The following is a 20,575-nucleotide window of genomic DNA, read 5'->3' as shown; positions in this document are numbered from 1 at the left end:
TCCCAGTGTCCCAGCACCCTCATAGGGAAGAACTTCCTTAGATCCAACCTGAACGTCCCCTGTTCCAGTCTGAACCCACCACCCCTTGTCCCGTCTCTCCAGCCCCTGATGCAGGTCCCTCTCCAGCATCCTTGTAGCCCCCTTCTGACACTGGAAGCTGCTCTGAGGTCTCCACACAGCTTCTCTTCTCCAGCTACCCCAACCACCTTCACCCCTGCGAGACCCCCTTTGCCCTCCTGCCCGTGGTACAAGCTACCCATGGGTTTGGGGCTACACGCTCGCGTTGGCTCCTTTAAATGCACACCTCAAAGGGCAAGAGAAAAGCAGGTTTCACTGTCAGGGCTGAGCAGAAAAGGAGTCTTGTTGCAACACGAAACTCCTTGGTCAGAGAGAAAACCACACAGGGTGACTGCCTCTGGTGTTTATTGGGGTGGGCCACATGCCAGAGGAGAAAGGCTGAAACAAACAAGCACGATGGTTCCCATGAGCACAGAGAGAAGGCAAAATCCTGCTCAAAACCCAGCGTTTTCCAACAGCTCCTGAAGAACACGGAGGGAAAGCACCAGAATCTTGCTGAGGAAAAGCCAACCCCCAGTGTTCAGGTGGGAGCAATCCCTATGAGGAGTTCAAGCCCTGGGTGATGAGCAGCACCAGTTCCTATTGCACCACGTCTGGATCCAAAGCAAGATCTTGACACGAGTCAAGTCCGAGCAGCTCACGGGCCGGTTCCTCCACCCATCGCTGGCTGATGCCTCCTGACGCTTCACAGCCTTATCCCAATGGGGCTGGCGAACGGGTTCTGCCCCTCAGCACCCCAGGAGCAGCAGCTTCACGGTGTCTTGAGGGGAGCAATGAGATGCTTCCAAACCCCCCAAGAACCTGGTCATCAGCTGGATGTGTCCCACCGCCCCGTGCAGCTCCTGAGGGGAGTCGTGGTGGTGCTGTGCAGTGAAGGAGGTGGCCACCACCTTGGCAATGAAGGGAGGAGGGTGATGGTCATCGTGCAAGTTGCTTCCTTTCTCCTTTGGGTGCTGGGGATGGGGGTTTGGGGTAAGCTGCTTTCCTAGAGCTTCCGGTTGACGGACATGGAGCTGGTGCTCTTCTTCAGGATGGTGGTCCCAGGCCCCACCACCACTGAGTTAGCTCCTCCTCCCATAGAGCAGAATCCTGCCCCCCCTCCGCATCCGAATCCACCCCCAGCACTGAATCCCCCCCCGAAGCCAATGTTGCAGCTGCCTCTCCCACTTCCAGCGCCGAATCCCATTCCTCCTCCTCCTCCTAGGCACATTCCACTGCTGCCGAATCCACCTCCCACAGAGCTGCTGCCGCCTCCCACCACAGCTGCGGAGAGGAACAGAAGGCACGAGGTTACCTCTGATGCCACCAGGAGGGCTTGGAGCATCGATCCCAGCCCATTGCGCTCCCATGGGAATGCTACTTACAGATGCTCACGTTGCTCTGGCACTCTCCAGACATCCTGCAAGGAAAAGAGATGGAGCATCAGCTGCAGTGCAGCTCCATGGACCAGGCTCAGCACATCTGCCCATGGCTGATGGTTTCCTGCAGGAGATGGGGTGTGCCGTGCTCTTCCCATTGATTCAGTAGAATACAACCAAGCTCTGGCTGTGCCCCACTCACCTGCACTCTTCTCCCTCCAGCAGCTTTCTGTAGGTCGCGATCTCCACATCCAGGGCCAGCTTGACGTTCATGAGCTCCTGGTAATCCCGGAGCTGCCGGGCCAGGTCTGACTTGGCCTTCTGCAGGGCTGTCTCCAGGTCAGTCATCTTGGTCCTGGCATCCTTGAGGGCTACATCCCCGCGCTGCTCAGCATCCACGATGGAGCTCTGCAGGGTCTCACACTGCAGGGAGAGACGTGGATGTGAGAGAGGGACAGGGACATGGATGTGAGGATGAGAGGGGCAAGGACATGGATGTGAGGGTGAGAGGAGCAAGGACATGGATGTGAGGATGAGAGGGGCAAGGACATGGATGTGAGGATGAGAGGGGCAGGATATGGATGTGAGGGTGAGAGGGACAGGACATGGATGTGAGGATGAGAGGGGCAGGACATGGATGTGAGGATGAGAGGGGCAGGGACATGGATGTGAGGATGAGAGGGACAGGACATGGATGTGAGAGTGAGAGGGGCAAGGACATGGATGTGAGGATGAGAGGGGCAGGGACATGAATGTGAGGATGAGAGGGACAGGACACGGATGTGAGGATGAGAGGGGCAGGGACATGAATGTGAGGATGAGAGGGACAGGACATGGATGTGAGGATGAGAGGGGCAGGACATGGATGTGAGGGTGAGAGGGGCAGGGACATGGATGTGAGGATGAGAGGGGCAGGGACATGAATGTGAGGATGAGAGGGACAGGACACGGATGTGAGGGTGAGAGGGGCAGGGACATGGATGTGAGGACATGAGGAGCCTGGGAACTGGTTGGAGATGAAGGCCCAGATGCCTTGTGCTCAGCTGGGCACAGGCTCAGCAGGTTCCTCCCTGCTTGTGATGACTCTTTCAGCCTGTTTGCTTTCACGGCAGCTCTGCAGGGCAGGACCAGGAGCTCACACCCACTCAACCGAGTGCAACCCTGACCTGTTTCTTCACGCTCTCGATCTCGGCGCGGATCCTCTGGATGACACGGTTGAGCTCAGAGATCTCAGCCTTGGAGTCCTTCAGGCTGTCCCCGTGTTTGCCTGCGGTGGCCTGAAGCTCTTCGTACTGGGGGGGACATTGAGAAGAGCACATGAGGTCCACCATGAGGTCTACGATGTGAGCCCCAGGCTGGCCAAAGCAGCACCATTAAACCCCCATGGCCTGAGCAACCACCTCCTGGGACATGGGGATCGCAAGCAACGTGTGGCACATTCACCTTGGTCTGGTACCAGGACTCAGCCTCCATTCGGCTCCTGTTAGCAATCTCCTCGTACTGTGCTTTGACCTCTGCAATGATGCTGTCCAGGTCCAGGTTTCGGTTGTTGTCCATGGTGAGAACCACAGAGGTGTCGGAAACGGTCTTCTGCATCTCAGACAGCTCCTGCCATTCACACCAGACCTGGCTTTAGCCCGTCAATCCCTTATGGTGCCACAGCCCTGCTCCTCCCCAGCATCCCGCTCCAGTGCATCTGCACCACGTACCACGTCGTAGAGGTACTTCAAGAAGTTCATCTCATCTGCCAGAGAATCCAGCTTCGCCTGGAGTTCCACCTTGGTCATGTAGACTGTGTCCACGTCCTGCAGCGGAGATGGGAAGTGAAAACCTGCCCGATGCACAGAGGGAGCCCTTTGGTGCTGCTTTCCCTATGGCACACACGTCTCATGGTCCTGGGGGAAGCAAGACACCTCGTGGCCCAGGCTGTGTCTGGATGTGCAGAACTAAAGGACTTCACCTTTTTGAGGACCACGAAGTCGTTCTCGACTGCTGTCCTCTTGTTTATTTCCTCCTCGTACCTGTTGGTTGGGAGGAAGCAGATGGGATCTCGGGTGCTTTGGCCCTGCCCACTGCTGGCACCTGGATGCTCTTGACCTCAGACTTAAGGAACGCAGCAGGAATAGACCTGCCACGAGGAGATTGATGGCCTTCGCCTTCCTCCCAGCTCCTGTCACCTCCAATGCTTGCAAAGAGGAGCCCTACCCCTGCCCACACTGAGTCACTGCAGCTCCTTCCACAAGACCCAAGGACCTTCAGGTCCTCAGCATGGGCCGTTCCCAACTGCTCATTGCTGCAGGGTGTTGAGTGGTGGAGATGCTCCAAACCAGGCAAAGGTCAATCTGTAACCTCAATAGAGCAAAGGATCTGATTGATCATGGTGGGTCGCAGACCTGCTTCCACACCCTGCTCTGTAACCCTTTTGGTGGGGGGCATCTCCCCAGGCTTTGTTCTTGCTTTTCCAATACAGAAATAAAAGCAGGAAAATCTTCTTTGTCTTTCTTTGAACCCCGCAGCGTCCTCCCAAGGAAAGCTCTAAGCTTCCAACCATGAGGGATATTATGGAAGGAATCCCTGAGGAAATCCGGGAGGAAATTACAGCCGGATTTAGCAACTGATCTCATTAATTCATTAAACCATAATAGCGTGGATTCTGCAGTGAGGAGGACAAAGAGCAGAGGTCTCTGCTCGAGCGAGAAGCAGCAACAGACATTGAGAAATACCTGGAGAAACCTCCACCCATTGTCAAAACTGGGGTGGTGAAGGCTCCCCCAACCCTTTGATGTTTTCCAGCCATTGAAACCAGGGAGAAGTTGCCAATTCTGATTCTGACTGTTCCAAGCCAGGTTTTAGCTCTACCTCATCCCCACCAGACAGCCCAACCATGACCCTTGGGGACGTACTTGGTCTTGTAGTCTTCCACCATGTCCTGGAAGCTCTTCAGCTCTATCGTTAGCTGGCTCTTCTCACTGGACAGGGTGTCCAGCTGCCTCCTCAGCCCATTGATGTAGGTCTCAAAGTAGGGATCAAGGTTCCTGCTCCCTGTTCCTGGGCTGCCCTGCTCCTGCAGGAGCTTCCACTTCGTGTCCAGGACCCGGTTCTGCTGCTCAAGGAAGCGGACCTAAATGATTGCGGGATGGAAAAAAGGGTCAGACTGTTCCCAAAAGCATCTTTTTATCACCTTTTTCCCCCATGTTTTCCGTATTTTCTTCCCATTTAATGACTTTGACCCAGTGGGAGATGTCCCTGCCCATGGCCATGAACTAGATGATCCTAAGGTCCTTTCCAACACAAACCAAGCTATGATTCTATTCCCACTCAGCTCCACGCTCCCCCCCAAAGGTAGGACCACAGCTCCAGCCCATGGCTGAAGGTGGGTCACCTTCCCTCCCCTATCTCATAGTGTCTAAACACTATGAACGTCATCATTTTGGCATCTTCTCCTTCAAAACAGGTCAAAACACTCGAAGTCCTTCAGCCCACAATGGACAGAGTCCATCAGCAGAGACTCTTCTGAGGATGCTCTGCATGGTCCCAGCGCTTAGCACCAAGGATCCTATTCCTGGGGTCCTCCATATCTTGGGAAAGCCGCTTCTCCAGCCCCCAGCTCTGCCTGCAGGGGGTCTTTGGGGTGGTTGGAGCAAGGCCTGGCTGTTGCTGGTGCGGTTGGATGGGCACATCCCCATGGTGGGCCCCCAGCTCTCACCTTGTCGATGAAGGAAGCGAATTTGTTGTTGAGCTGCTTGATCTGCTCCCGCTCCTGCGCCCGCACTTTCTGGATCTCGGGGTCGATCTCGAGGTTGAGCGGGGCCAGCAGGCTCTGGTTGATGGTCACCTCCTTGATGCCGCCCGGCGGGCAGGTGGGGAAGCCTTGGGCCCCCATCCCGCTGTCGAACCCTCCAACGAAGCCACCAAAGCCACCACCAAAGCCTCCACCGAAGCCTCCTCCAGCCCCACCACCAAACACAGGCCCTGCCCCATAGCCGTAACCAAAGCCTCCTTGGCCACCAGCCCCGAACCCTCTGCAGACACCACCAAACCCTCCTACAGAGGCGCTCCTATTGCCCCCTAAGGCAAAGAGGCTCCTGCTGCTGAAGCCGCCGGCATTGCTGGGCCCCCGGCATCCTCCTCGCGATGCGGAGCTGAACGTGACCTTGTTCCTGCCTCCGAAGCAAGCGGAGCTGGAGCTGAACCCTTTGCCCAGGCCACAGGACTGGCGAGACATGGCGAGGGGTCCCCGAGGGCCAACCCGTGTGGAGCCAAGAGCACAGAGAGGAGGCGAAAGGAGGTGAGTTCTGCGGGTGCAGAGCCCGATCCCCCCTTTATATGTGCTGAGGGAGTTGGCCGCATGTCAGGGGAGTGGAGACGTGTCCTTGGGCTCTAATTCCAGCCATTGTTCTAGGGCTTGGAAAGGTTCCCTCCTCCCTTTGCCACCACTGTGACCTGCCTCAAAACACTCCCTCGAGAGCTAAGAAAACAACGCTCTTGTTGGTGTTGGAGCCTCCGAGCCACGCTCCCACGACAAAGCTGTCAACCCGTCACCAGCCTTCCTTGAGCCTCTCGAGGCAGTGACAAAGCACCTCAAACACCTTGACACGTCCCAGCCCGGAGGAGACCCTTGTTCCAGCAGGTCCCTTTGGGCTGAGCTGGTGGCAGGGGCTTGGTTCACCCAACCCTGACCCAAAAGGTGGTTTCCCAATCGTGCTGCTCGGGTTGGGGCACAACCAGGAAGCATTCGCCCCTGGCTGGGCTCTAAAATCGGGTTTGTGCCCCATAAAAAGGGCTTGGAAAGGCTTCAAAGAAGGTTTTAAATCACTGCAGAGCCCTCTGAGCCGGCAGGGACCTTCACTGCAGGGTCCAGAGGCCATCAGCAGCCTGAGCTCAGCCCCATGTCCCTGGGGGCAGATCCCGGTGCCTGGAAGCGTTCCCGGCATTGCTGGGATCATCCCTGAAGGGGCTCCAGCCACAAGCTCTCTCCCCAGCATCGGAGGAGCCACTTGGCAAGAGCACAGTGCTCCATTGCTCCCTTTAACTCCTATGTTAGCGATGGAGGTGTCTGGAGCATCCCCCTTCTCCCATCCTTGAAACCCCAAAGCACAAGCTGAGTCTGCAGCCATTAACCAGCACCATCGTTATCCCTATTGGAGATGCTCCAGGGAGAGGTTGGAGGAACCAGCCCTGTTTCCACGGGATTTGCCTTCTGCAGACATACAAATATGGGCCTGGTGCCTCTCTCCTCCTCCTGAACCTCAGGGGCATCCCTTGAGCTGCAGCATTCCCACTGCAGGGAAGCGGGAATCTCGAGGGAATTCCCGCCTGGAAACGCGTCTCCCACCCTGGGGGCTCGGGGATTCCCGGCTCATGGTGGGGACGTGGAAGCAGCTGGATCCCATCTGAGCTGGGAGGCGGAGGCTGCATTGCCCCAGCCTTACACAACCGGCGGGAGAACCGACGGAACCTGTCGGAGCAGAGCGCGGAGCTCCGGGAGTTCCCATCGGCTCCTGGCGCCCATCCCGGCTCCCTGGATCAGCTGCGGGGCCGGCAAAGGGCCCTGCTGCACCCAATGGGGTCCTGCTGCACCCAATGGGACCCTGTTGCACCCAATGGGGTCGTGCTGCACCCAGTGGGGCCCTGTTGCACCCAATGGGGTCCTGCTGCATCCAATGGGGTTTTGCTGCATCCAATGGTGTTCTGCTGCACCCAATGGGACCCTGTTGCACCCAATGGGGTCATGCTGCACCCAGTGGGGCCCTGTTGCACCCAATGGGGTCCTGCTGCACCCAATGGTGTCCTGTTGCACCCAATGGGGTCCTGCTGCACCCAATGGGGTCCTGCCTCACCGTGTGCAGTGGGAAAACCTCGCTGGGACACGGGGTCTCCTTCCCAAACCCTGTCCCATGGGATGAGCATCTCGGATGCTCCAGCACTCTCCAGGGTGGTTGGTGTACCAGGGGTAAAGCACCGGTGGTAGAGATGATCCCTGGGGATCCAGTGTTGGCCACCATCACCCATCAGCACTGGGATGGAATGCCATGGCCATGGCAAAGCCTTGGGAAGAGCATCCCAGAGCGGGATGCACACCATGGAGACAACCTCCCTCCCAGAGCCATGGGGTGGGGACTGGAGGCAGATCCCATGGGATGACCTGGCCCCACTTCAATGCCAGCCCCTTCTCTCCCGCCTCCCCCATGAGGAGAGGTGAAATCCCAGCGGCTCCTCTCTCCTGACGTGGATCAGGTGTTTCCCAATGTCCTCCTCTTGGAGAGCAGCTCATGGCTTGGGAATGCGGGCAACATCTCCCATTGGTTCACTCCCAGCTTTCAGGCTCCATCACTGAGGACATGGACACCCTGAGAAGATCCAGGAGCTCCCTACACACATCCCATGGGGAATCTCTTCTCCCTACGGATGAGCTTTAAGGTGCCTTCAACCCATTCCATGATTCCATGGGCCGCATGTGACCATCTCCACCATGCCTGGAGACTGGGATTTATCCTACTGGCAGCTGATGGTGCTCAGCACCTCTCACTGGAGTCACAGGGAAGCAGCCCCTTGCCTGCAGCCCCAGTTTGTACTGGGAGTAGTCCAGAGCCTGGGAAGCTTCTAGAAGCCATTGATGGGCACCATGGGCTGGCCCTGGGCTCCTGGTCCCACAGGCAAAGAAGGAGAGGAAGGAGTCTGAGAGCTCTTGGATGGGACAAAGAGGGGTGGGAAGAGGGAATGCGGACCCGGGATGTTCACAGCCCCCGGCATTCCCTGTGCCCATGGGAGAGGGGACCACTGGGATAGGCTGGGCCCGTGCCCAAGCACAGAACCCGGCACGGAGGCGGGAGGTGGCGCACTGAGAATTCCTGGGCAGGGAATTGCAGGGCTGGGAACCGGGGAGCAGAGGGAACGAGGAGGATCCCGGCGGGATCAAAGCGGGCGTTGCAGGAGCCGGGCGGCTCCCACGGCTGCCGCAGCCCCGGGCACCAGAGGGAGCAGCCCGGGAACCGGGATCAGGGTGACACGGGACATCCAGCTCTGGATCAGGGTGACACGGGACATCCAGCTCTGGATCAGGGTGACAAAGGACATCCAGCTGTGGATCAGGGTGACAAAGGACATCCAGCTGTGGATCAGGGTGACATGGAGGAGGAGGACTTCGGGTGTTGGGTGAGAAGCTCACACAAGGCGCTGCAGTCAGTGTTTGTCTGTCCATCCATCCATCATCCATCCATCCATTAATCATCCATCCATCATCCATCCATCATCTATCCATCCATCATCCATCCATCATCCATCCATCCATCATCCATCCATCATCCATCCATCCATCCATCCATCCATCATCCATCTCTCCATCATCCATCCATCCATTAGTGATCCATCTGTCCATCATCCATCCGTCCATTCATCCATTAATCATCCATCAATCCATCCATTAATCATCGATCCATTCATCATCCATCCATTCACCATCCATCAATCCATCCATCAATCCATCCATCCATCATCCCTCCATCCATCCATCAATTCATCATCCATCCATCCATCCATCCATCCATCCCTCCCTCCCTCCCTCCCTCCCTCCCTCCCTCCCTCCATCCATCCATGCATCCATCCCTCATCCATCCATCCATTAATCATCCATCCATCCGTCCATCCCTCCCTCCTCCATCCCTCCACCCCGTGGTCCCTCGGCTCCATAACTGCACAGCACCCTCTATAGGGCACCAAAGAGCCACGAGCTGAACCAGCCCCCCCAGCCCCATAGAACACCCCCAGCCCCTCCCCACCGGGGTCACCCACCCGGAGCCCCCCAGCACTGGGGGGACCCCCCGACACCCCCTTTGGGGGTTCCCCATGAGCAATGGACCCCCTCCCGGATGCCCTCGGTGCGGGGATGCTTCACCCCGGGCAGGGTCTTGGGGGTTCCCGTTGGGGTTTTGGGGTTCGGGAGGTCCCAGTCGGGGTTCGGGGGGGTTCGGAGGGGTTCGGGGGGGGTTCGGGTTTCGGCCCCCCCCCCCGCGCTGGGTGTGATGTGAAACTCCGAGGACGCTGCGCTTGGGGCGGCTCCGGCCCCGCCGCTAATGACGGGCGTTGGACGGGGCAGGTCCGGGCCTGCGGGACCCGCCCGGGGTGGGGCCAACCCCGCTATGGGGCAGGACCCCCGTAACAACCCCTTATGGGGCAGGGACCCCCATAACAACCCCGCTATGGGGCAGGGACCCTCTGAAAAAACCCCTATGGGGCAGGACCCCCGTGACACCCCCTACCCGACCCCCCGGGTTTTGGGGTTCCGCCCCCCTATTCACTATAAAGGTGACCCCGAAACTTGAGGGGCTGCGGGGAGCAATGGGGGGGTGTGGGCCAGGAGCCCCTCATGGTGCTGGATGTGGGGGGGTCTCACAGAGGCTGAAACGCGGCTTCAGGTCCCATCGCTTGGGAGGGGGGGGCACAAAGAAGCTCCCACCCTCCCCGATCCCCCGATATGGGTCAGAACCCCCAGACCCCATCACCCCACAAGGAACCGGGTGTCCGGATCCCTCACCCCTTCCCATCCAACCCCGGGACACCCCAAAAGGAGCCGGGACCCCCTCAAACGCTCGCATGGGGCCGGGTGAGTCCATGTGGGCTGAGCTGCGTCAGGTCTCAGCCTGCCCCGGCTCCCCCCACACCCCATAGCCCTGGGGGGGGGGACGGGGACACGAGGTTTGAACCTCCCCTCCCAGCCCATGGGACCCTCTTGGGGGGGGATCGCACAGAGCGGGGGGGTGATGGCAGAGACCCCCATGATCCCCCCCCCGGGTTCCTATGGGGAGGGTGACAGCGAACCCATGGGTGCCCCCCATAGACCCGCACCCGTTGGTGCGCGGATTTGGGGTGCCCCCTGCTGGGAGTACGCGGAACAGCACCAAATGGGGGGATGCATTAAAGGGAGGGGGCCCTCCAGCCCCCCCAACCCCTCCCCTTGTTCCGGCTCCACCCCCCCCCGGGCTCCTGACCCCCCCCACTTCTGCCTAAGACCCCCCCCAGCACCCCCTGTGCCTCAGTTTCCCCTTAGGGGGGTCCCGGGAGCCCCAATACCCCGATCTCCCCCCCTCCATCTCCGCTCCCATTCCTGCTCCTCTGCTGCCCCCCTGAGGCCCGCGAGCCCCAACACCGGGGGGGGGGCGGACACGGGACCCCCCCCCCAAAGCCGAACCCCGGGGCGGAGGAGGGGGGGGCTTGGGAATACGGAAGGGGTGAGGAAAGGGGGCGCAGGGCTGGGAATGGGGGCCGGGGACAGGGACCCCCATCTCGGAGCGCGTTAATGGGAGCGAAAGGCAGCAGACGCCAGAGGGCGCCCCCGGACCGGGAACGGAGACGGGAAGCGGGTCGGGAAGTGTTGGAGCGGCTGGAACTGAAGGGGGAAAGCCAGGAACCCATGGACACCGCTATGGGAACAGCGGGGGTGTCCATCATCCGTCATCCATTTATCACCCATCATCCATCATCCACCCATCATCCATCCATCCTTCCATCCATCCATTTGTCTATCCATCTGTCCATCCATCCATCATCCATCCATCGTCCATCCATCCATCATCCATCCATCCATCCATCCATCCATTATCCATCCATCATCCATCATCCGTCATCCATCATCCGTCATCCACCATCCATCCATCCTTACATACATCCATCCATTCATTATCCATCCATCCATCCATCCATCCTTCCATTCCATCCATCCATCCATCCATCCATCCATCCATCCATCCATCCATCCATCAATCATCCATCCTCCATCATGCATCCATCATCCATTCAGCCCCCCCAAGCCCCCAAATCCCCCCACCCCATCCCATGGGAGCAGGATCCAGCCTCTCTGCTGATAGGCATGTGTAACCCAGGGGCAAAGTCCCTGTTGGCTTTATCCCTCTTTCCAAATGGGATCCCATCCATGGAGCCCCCCAAGAAGAACACCTCAGGGACCCCCCATAGACCTTCCCCAACAGGAATCCCTCCTTCTCCCCACCAAGGGGGTGGAAAATCCCATTGAACACCCCCTCCATACAGCATTCCCAAGGCTGGATCCCAATGGAGGGGCTAGGACACCCAAGCTGGGCTGCTTCACTCCTCCCTGTGCCTCTGGATGAAGGGGGTACCGGGGGGGGGGGTTCCCCTCCTCTTGCTGTAACTCGAGGTCTCTGTGGCCCCACTTTTGACACACAGCCCCATGGATGGGACGCTCCCACGGCATTCCCAGAACATGGAAGTCAAAGGTTCCCACAGTTTTCCTCCCTGTGTTCAACCCTTGTACGAGACACCAGAGAATCTCCCATGGCTGAGCCTCGGGCGCCAGGTGGAGGAGGGATGGGCGGGAACACAGTCTGCATCCCGAAGGGAATCTGAGCTTGAAGGGACGCTGCCGGGTTTGGCCCGTAGACACCCCATAGGCACCCCACAGGAATCCCATAGACACCCCATAGACATCACACAGACATCCCATAGACACCCCATAAACATCACACAGACATCCCATAGACACCCCATAAACATCACACAGACATCCCATAGACACCCCATAAACATCACTCAGACATCCCATAGACACCCCATAGACATCCCATAAACATCACATAGACACCCCATAGACATCCCATAGACACTCCATAGACATCACACAAACACCCTATAGAAACCCCATAGAAACCCCATAGACTCCCCATGGCAGGGTGGGACAGGTCCTGGTACCCCAGGGTGGATCCTGGCACCTTGGGATGGATGGATGGATCCAGGATGGACACTGGCACCACAAGAGAGGTGCTGGCACCCAGGAACTGAACCTGGCACCCAGGGGTGGATGGATGGATGGATGGATGATGGATGGATGGATGCATCCAGGATGGATGGATGGATGGATGGATGGATGGATGCATGGATGCATGGATGCATGGACGATGGATGGATCCAGGATGGATCCAAGATGGGTCCTGGCACCTCAGGATAGATCCCAGCACTCCAGGATGGGTCCTGGCAGCCAGGTGGGAACCCTGGTATGTGGGACATCAGAAGGGGCCTGGTACCTTTAGATGGTCCCTGGCACCCTGGGGTGGATCCCAGCATCCAGGGTGGACCTTGGTCCCCAAGGGGGCTCCTGGCACCCTAGGATGGGTCCTGGCACCCCAGGAGAGACCCAACTACCCCTGGATGGATCCTCACACCCCAATAGAGATCCCAGCACCATGGATGGACCCCAGCATCCCAAAACAGACCCAGCCCCCAGCAGTGCCCCAGCACCAACCCAGCTCCCTCTTCACCTCCAAGGCTTTATTGCAGCATTCAAGGCCCTTGTTCCCACCCCACAGCTCCCATGGGGGCACCGGGGGGGGCAGGACGGATTTGGGGGGGTCCATGGGGAGGGGTCCATAGGCAGGGGTCCATGGGCAGGGGTCCATGGGGGTCCATGGTGTGTCCATGGGGGGGTCCTTGGGGGGGGGGAGTTCCATGATGTCCTTGGGGGGACTCCAGGGGGGGTCCATGGGAGAGGTCCATAGGGGTTTATGGGGGGTCCATGGGGATCCACAGGAGGGGTCCGTAGGGGTCTATGAGGGTCCATTGGGAGCGGTCCATGGGGTGGTCCATAGGGGTCTAGGGGGGTCCAAGGTGGTCCATAGAGAGGGTCCATAGGGATCTATGGTGGTCCATTTGGGGGTTCATGGGGTGATCCACAGGGGTCTATGGGGAGTCCATGGGGGTCCATGGGGGGGTCCATGAGGGGGTGTATGGGGGGGCTATGGGGGGCCCATGAGGGGTCCATGGGGGTTTATGGGGGGGTCCATAGGAGTCTATGAGGGGGTCCATATGAGTCCAAGGGGGGGTCCATGGGGGGGGTCCAGGGGGAGTCCGGGGGGTGTCCATGGGGGGGTCCATGGGGGGTCCGGGGGGGGTCAATAAGAGGGTCCATAGGGGTCCATAGGAGGGTCCATGGGGGGGTCCATAGGGGTCCATGGGAGGGTCCATGGGGGGGTCCATAGGGGTCCATGGGGGGGTCCTCATGCACTGAGCACATCCGAGCTCTCGGACACCAGTTTCCCATCGCGGGTCTCGATCTTCTTGATGACGATGGCGCGGGCGCGGGGGGGGGGGGGGTGGCACTGCGGGCATGGGGGGGGGCAGCGCCAGGGACAAGCCCGGGCCCCCCCCTGAGGAGCCCCCGAAGCCCCCCCCGAGGCTGCCTGCGGGGAGAGGGACCCCGTGAGCGAGGGAGGGATATGGGGGGGACATGGGGGGGGCACCGGAACATGGACCTTACCTGAGTATCCCAAGGGCTTGGTGTGGATGCTGAGGTTCTGCACCCCCACCTCCAGCCTGCGGACATGAGACACATGGAGGGGACATGGGACAAGTGGGGGGGGGACATGGGATACACGTGTGATGGGACATGACACCCTTATGTGATGGGGGGGATATGACAGCTACATGTGATGGACATGGGATGCTCATGGGATGCCCATAGGATGCAGGGTGTGGGATGTGGACTGGGGATGACCATGGGACATGGGATGCCCATGGGATGTGGGATATGGGATGCCCATGGACCCGGGATGCCCGCAGGATGCCCATGGGATGTAGGATACAGGCTGCCCATGAGACAGAAGATGCTCATAGAATGACCACAGGATGCAGGGTGTGGGATGAGGGATGCCCATGGGATGCAGATGCCAATGGGAAATTGGATGCCTGCAGGCTGCTTATGGGATGTAGGATATAGGCTGCCCATGGGACATGGGATGCGCATGGCATGCCCGTAAGATGCAGGATGCAGGGTGTGGGAGGTGGGATGCCCACAAGATGTGGATGCCAATGGGACATGGGATACCCATGGGATACTAATGGCATGTGGGATACCCACAGGATGCAGGGTGTGGGATGTGGATGCCCATGGGACACAGAACACCCATGGGATGTGGGATGCAGAGTGTTCAATGGGGGATACCCATGGTACATGAGATGTGCATGGGATGCCCATGGGATGCGGGATGCTCGTAGGATGCCCCTGGGATGCAGGATGCAGGTCCCTGGTGCCCTCACCTGCTCTCCTCTCCCTCCAGCAGCTTCCTGTAGGTTGCGATCTCAATGTCCAGGGCCAGTTTGACGTTCATGAGCTCCTGGTACTCGCGGAGCTGTCGGGCCATGTCCTGCTTGGCCTTCTGCAGAGCTGCCTCCAGCTCCTCCAGCTTCCCGCGTGCATCCTTCAGCGCCAGCTCCCCGCACTCCTCAGCCTCCGCGATGGCCGAGTCCAGGCTGGATCGCTGCGACACCGGCACTGGCTGGGACCCCTGCGCCCCACAGCCCCCTGCCCCACATCACCCTGTGCCCCACAGCCCCATGTCCCATAGCCCCATGCCCCAGCATTCCCCTGCTCCAGCATCCCCATGTCCCAGTGTCCACTGCACCCCACATCCCCCTGTCCCAGTATCCCCATGTCCCAGCATCTCCATGTCGCAGGGTCCCCCATGTCCAGCCTCTCCCTGACCCAGTATCCCTGTGTCCAAGTATCCCCCTGTCCCAGCATCCCAGATCCCCCATGGCCCCCAGCACACCCTTGCCCCCTATAATCCTCCATGTCCCAGTATCCCCCTGTCCCAGCATCCCAGATCCCCCATGGCCCCCAGCACACCCTTGCCCCCTATAATCCTCCATGTCCCAGTATCCCATACATCCCATGCCTCCCCATATCCTCTGTATTCCCCAGTATCCATATACCCCCTGTACTCCCAGTACCCCCCATACCACCCCAGTATCCCCATGTCCCCAGTATCCATATACCCCCAGTATCTCCATACCCCCCAGCATCCCCATACCCCCCAGCATCCCCCTGTATTCCCCATTCCCCCACTATCCATGTACCCCCCAGTATCTCCTGTATCCCCCATTCCCTGTGGCATCCCTAATGTCCATCAGCATCCCCTGTACCCCCCATATCCCCCATTCCCCCCAGCATCCCCCATGTCCCCAGCCTGAGCTCAGGGCTCCCATTGGATACTGGGGGGGGGCTGGTGTCTCCCTGCTCCGTGTCCCACGGCATTCCCAGACCTGGCTCCGCAGCGCCTCGAGCTCGGCCTGGCTGCGCTGGATGAGCCGGGTCAGCTCCTGGATGTGGCCACGGGTGCTGAGCAGGTCGGCCCCGCGCTGCCCGGCCGCCGTCCGCAGCTCCTCGTACTGCACCGGGGACACGGGAGCAGGGAGGCACCGAGTTGGGATCGTGGGAGCATGGAGGTGGGATGGGAGCATGGATTTTATGGGATCATGGGAGCATGGAAGCATGGAGTTATGGGATCATGGAGTTATGGGAGCATGGAATCATGAAGGCATGGAGTTGTGATGGGAGCACAGAGTTATGGGATCATGGGAGCATGAAGGCATGGGATCATGGGATTATGGGAGCATGGGATCATGGGGTTATGGTAGCACGGGGTTATGGTAGCACAGGGTTATGGAGGCATGGAGTTGTGATGGGAGCATGGAGTTATGGGGTCATGCGGCTATGGGAGCATGGGAGACATTGAGTCATGGGAGCATGGAGTTATGGGGTCATGGGAGACACGGGAGCATGGGACTGTGGAGGCATGGAGTTGTTATAGGATCATGGAGTTACGCGATCATGGGAGCATGGAGGTATGGGATCATGGGAGACATGGAGTTACGGGAGCATGGGATCACAGAGTCATGGAGTTGTGATGGGCTCACAGGATCAGGGGCTCACGGAACCATGGGACCACTCACACCTGGGCTCCCGGAGCCTTGCACCCATTGGACCCCAGCTGGGCCCCTCCGGGTCGGCCCCGGCTGTGCCCAGGGCTCACCTTGCCCTGGTACCGGGCCTCGGCCTCGGCGCGGCTGCGCGTGGCGATGTCCTCGTACTGCGCCTTCACCTCGGCGATGACCCCGGCCAGGTCCAGGCTGCGGCTGTTGTCCATGGACACCACCACGGCCGTGTCCGACACCTGGCGCTGCAGCTCCCGCAGCTCCTGTGGGGTGGGGGTGGGGGGTCAGGCAGGGACATTTGGGGGGGGGTGGGTTTCAGGGGGTCCCCCCCAGCTCTGGGTGAGCCCCAACCTCCTCATAGAGCTGCCTCAGGAAGTTGATCTCGTCGGTCAGGCTCTCCAGCCGCGCCTCCAGCTCCACCTTGCTCATGTAGGCTTCGTCCACGTCCTGCGGCCAGGGGCACCGTCACCCCATCCCTGTCACCCCTATCCCATCACCCTGGTCCCATCACCCCCATCCTGTCCCCCCCATCCTGTCCCCAGTGTCACCTTCTTGAGCAGGACAAACTCATTTTCCTTCTCGGTGCGGTGGTTGATCTCTTCTTCATACCTTGGGGAGGAGAAGAGGGCTTGGAGGTGGGGACATGGAGATATGGGATATGGAGATATAGGTTATGGGATATGGTGACATGGGATAATGGGGATATAGGGGCATGGGGATATGGGATACAGGGTCATGGGACCATGGGGATATGGGAACATGGGACCATGGGAATATGGGGATATGCGGTCATGGGACCATGGGGATATGGGGCCGTGGGGATATGGATATGGGACATGGGGATACGGGGATACAGGAACATATAGGTATGGAGATATGGAAAAGTGGGAACATGGGGACATAGGGATATATGGATAAGGGAGCTCAGGCACACCAGCCTATGTGGCCATGAGGCTCGTGTGTTTATGTCAACATGAGGAGCACACCTGGATTCAGGGACACAGCAGGGAGGGGGGAACGGGGGAGGAGGACGGGACGGAAGGCACCAGGATCACAGGGATGCGGGGACCTGGCCCCTATGAGCCCAGCGGGGCGCAGGATCCCGGAGCCACAGGAACCCCCCGTGGGGGCTCAGTGATGGGGATGCTCCATCCCCGCGGCTGGGTCAATGAGGACCATGGCCCCTATGGCCCGCAGGGCACTGACCGGCTCTTGCAGTCCCGCAGCAGCCCCTGCGCGCTGCCCAGCTCCGCCTCCAGGCGCTGCCGCTCCTGCCCCAGCGCCTCGAGCTGCCGGCGGAGGCTATCGCTGTAGCGCTGGAGCAGCGCGGCCGGGCCCGGCCCGCGGGGCCCCTGCGCCTGCCCCTGCAGCAGCGCCCACTTGGTCTCCAGGAGCTTGTTCTGCTGCTCCAGGAACCGCACCTGCGGGGGGGGCGGCGACAGGAACAGAGCGAAACGGGGGGGGGAAGAGGGGGAAAAGGAGGGTCAGAAACTGGGGTCCTGGGGGTGAATCTGGGGTCCTGGATGTGAATTCGGGGTCTGGGAGCAGAAACTGGGGTCTTGGGGGTGAATCTGGGGTCCTGGGTGAAGTTCTGGGCTCTTGGATGTGAATTCGGGGTCTGGGAACAGAAACTGGGGGTCTTGGGGGTGAGTCTGGGGTCCTGGGTGAAGTTCTGGGCTCTTGGATGTGGATCTGGGGTCCTGGATGTGAATTCAGGGTCTGGGAGGAAACTGGGGGTCTTGGGAGCAGAATCTGGGGTCCTGGGTGAAGCTCTGGGTTCTTGGATGTGAATTTGGGGTCCTGGGGGCAGAATCGGGGTCCTGGGTATGAATCTGGGGCTCTGGGGTCTGAAACTGGGGTCCTGGATGTGAATTTGGGTTTCTGGATAAATTCTGGGTTTCTGGGTGAAATTCTGGGTTCTTGGATGTGAATTTGGAGTCCTGGGGTCAGAATCTCGGGTCCCGAATGTGAAGTTGTGGCCCTGGGGGCAACTTCGGGGTCCTGGGTGCAGTTCTGGGGTGCTGGGTGCAGCCTGAGGGTGCCCCTAGGGGATCCCCCATCCCTCCATGGACACGGAGCTGATGGGTCCCAGCAGAGCAGCGGGCGCTGGGTGCTGGGGGTCCCCATTGCACCCCGGGGGAGGGGGGGGCAGGACCATGTCCTCAGCGGTGGGAGGGGATGAGGGTGTCCCCATAGATGGTGCCGGGAGGGGCAAGAGATCTCTGAGGGGTTCAGGAGGTCCCCAAGGGGGTCCCAATGTCCCTAAGGGGCTCAGGATGGATCTAAAGGGCTCAGGAGGTCCCCAAGGAGCTCAGGAGGTTCCCGAGGGTGTCTCAATGTCCCCAATGGGCTCAGGATGGATGCGAAGGGCTCAGGAAGTCCCTGAAGGGCTCAGGAGGTCCCAGAGGGATTCAGGAAGCTCCCGAGGGGCTCTGGACCCCCCCCCCCCCCCCGATGTCACCGGGGCGGGAGTGGATCCCGTCCCGTTCCCACCTTGTCAATGAAGGAGGCGAATTTGTTGTTGAGGTCCTTGATCTGCTCCTGCTCCTGGCGCCGAACCCGCTGGAGCCCCGGGTCCAGCTCCAGCTCCAGCGGCCGCAGGAGGCTGCGGTTCACCGTGACCGAGCCGATGCCGCCCCCGGCGCCCGGCGCCCCCCCCGGCAGGGCCCGGCCCGGTGCGGCCCCGGAGCGCAGCAGCAGCCCCGAGCAGGAGCGGGAGCTGAAGGAGCGGCCGGGAGCGGCCGAGCTGCTCCGCAGCGGCTTCCTGGGGATGGAGATGGACATGGAGAGAGGTGGGGATGGGGAACGGGCTGGGAATGGGCTTGGGAATGGGCAAAGAGGCTGGGAGGGAGATGGGAAAGGAGCTTGGGAGACAGGAAAGGAGGTTGGAAGAAGTTTGGAAGATGGGAAAGAGGCTACGGGGAGGCTGGAATGAGGTCGGGATACAGGAGAAGAGTTTGGGAAAAGGCTGGAATGAAGTCAGGAGCCGGCAAAAGTGCTACGGGGAGGCTGGAATGAGGTCGGGAAGCAGGAAAGGAGCTGCGAAGAGGTTGGAATGAGGTCGGGAGCCGGCAAAGAGGCTGGAATGAGGCAGGAATGGGGGCGGGGGCCGGGCCGCGGCCCCGGTTGCCCGGTCGGGCGGTGCTGGCAGGACAGGCAGGACGGGACGGGCAGGACCGGGTGCGGAGGTTGGTGGGGCCGGGGGGAGGAGGCTCCCGGTCTGCATCCAGGAGCGGGAGGAGGAGAATGGGATGAGGTGGGAGGGACTCGGGCCGGGAAAGCGGCACCTGCCTCGGGTTAACCCCTTCGGAGCGGCCGGGAGGCACCGAGACCCAGCCAGGAGCCACTGAACCCATCCAGGAGCAACCAGAACCCGACCAGAACCCATTGAACCCAACCAGAACCCATCCAGGAGTCATTGAACCCATCCAGGAGCAACCAGAACCCAACCAGAATCCACTGAACCCATCCAGAGCTCATCCAGGAGTCATTGAACCCATCCAGGAGCAACCAGAACCCGACCAGAGCCCATTGAACCCAACCAGAATCCATCCAGGAGTCATTGAACCCATCCAGGAGCAGCCAGGAGCACTGGAACCCATTGAACCCAACCAGAACCCAGTCAGAGCCCAACCAGGACCCACCCACAACCCAACCAGGACTCATTAAATCCATCCACAACCCAACCAGAACCCATTCAGGATCCATTCAACCCAACCAGGACCCAACTAGAACTCCATCAGGAGCCAAAGAGGACTCATTGAACCCAATGGGAACACAACCGGAACCCATCCACAACCCAGCCAGGACCCAGCAAACCCATCCAGAACCCATCCACAACCCAACCAAGACCCAACTAGAACTCAACCAGGACCCATTGAATCCAACCAGAACCCACCCAGGTCTGCTTGCAACGCTGCAGGCTTGGGGCAGAGTGTCTGGAAGCTGCTTATGGGAAAGGAGCTGGATGGATGGAGCTGAACATGAGCAGCTTGTGCCCAGGCAGCCAGGAAGCCCCCAGCATCCTGGCCTGGCTCAGCACCAGTGCGGCAGCAGGGCCAGGGCAGGGATTGTGCCCCTGCACTGGGCACTGGGGAGGCTGCACCTTGAATCCTGGGTTCAGCTCTGGGCCCCTCACTCCAAGAGAGACCTTGAGGGGCTGGAGCGGGGCCAGAGAAGGGCAATGGAGCTGGTGCAGAGCCTGGAGCCCAAGGGTGATGGGGAAGGGCTGAGGGACCTGGGGGGTTTAAGCTGGAGAAGAGAAGGCTCAGGGGGGACCTGATCGCATCCCCCCCCCTCCATCGCGGCTCCATCCCAGATCCCTTCTCAATCCCGCCCAGTTCCTGTTATCAAGGGGAATTCCCAGCCCGGCACATTCCAACCCCCCCAGGGCCAGGCTG

The 20,575-nt window shown here is 60.0% G+C and overlaps 1 protein-coding gene across 1 annotated transcript; it reads right to left on the bottom strand.

The window, feature by feature from the left end:
- Nucleotides 1-1,063: 1,063 nt before the first annotated feature.
- LOC308230619 (uncharacterized protein) lies at nucleotides 1,064-18,959 on the bottom strand (the record flags this gene model as incomplete). The annotated part of the gene is made up of 20 exons (XM_080635417.1): nucleotides 1,064-1,341; nucleotides 1,443-1,477; nucleotides 1,639-1,859; nucleotides 2,603-2,728; nucleotides 2,880-3,044; nucleotides 3,146-3,241; nucleotides 3,397-3,457; nucleotides 4,340-4,557; nucleotides 5,143-5,731; nucleotides 6,772-6,894; nucleotides 8,252-8,517; nucleotides 9,295-9,539; nucleotides 13,468-13,775; nucleotides 14,499-14,719; nucleotides 15,504-15,629; nucleotides 16,274-16,438; nucleotides 16,527-16,622; nucleotides 16,724-16,784; nucleotides 17,382-17,596; nucleotides 18,669-18,959. The coding sequence occupies 20 exons, from the start codon at nucleotides 18,957-18,959 to the stop codon at nucleotides 1,064-1,066; spliced, it is 3,906 nt and encodes a 1,301-aa protein (XP_080491543.1).
- Nucleotides 18,960-20,575: the final 1,616 nt, after the last annotated feature.

This window comes from Psittacula echo (assembly GCF_963264785.1).
Source record: "Psittacula echo genome assembly, chromosome: 27".
In the NCBI taxonomy this organism is placed as follows: Eukaryota; Metazoa; Chordata; class Aves; order Psittaciformes; family Psittacidae; genus Psittacula; species Psittacula echo.
Note: the sequence above shows the minus strand (reverse complement) of the source record. Positions and strands in the feature narration are given on the sequence as shown.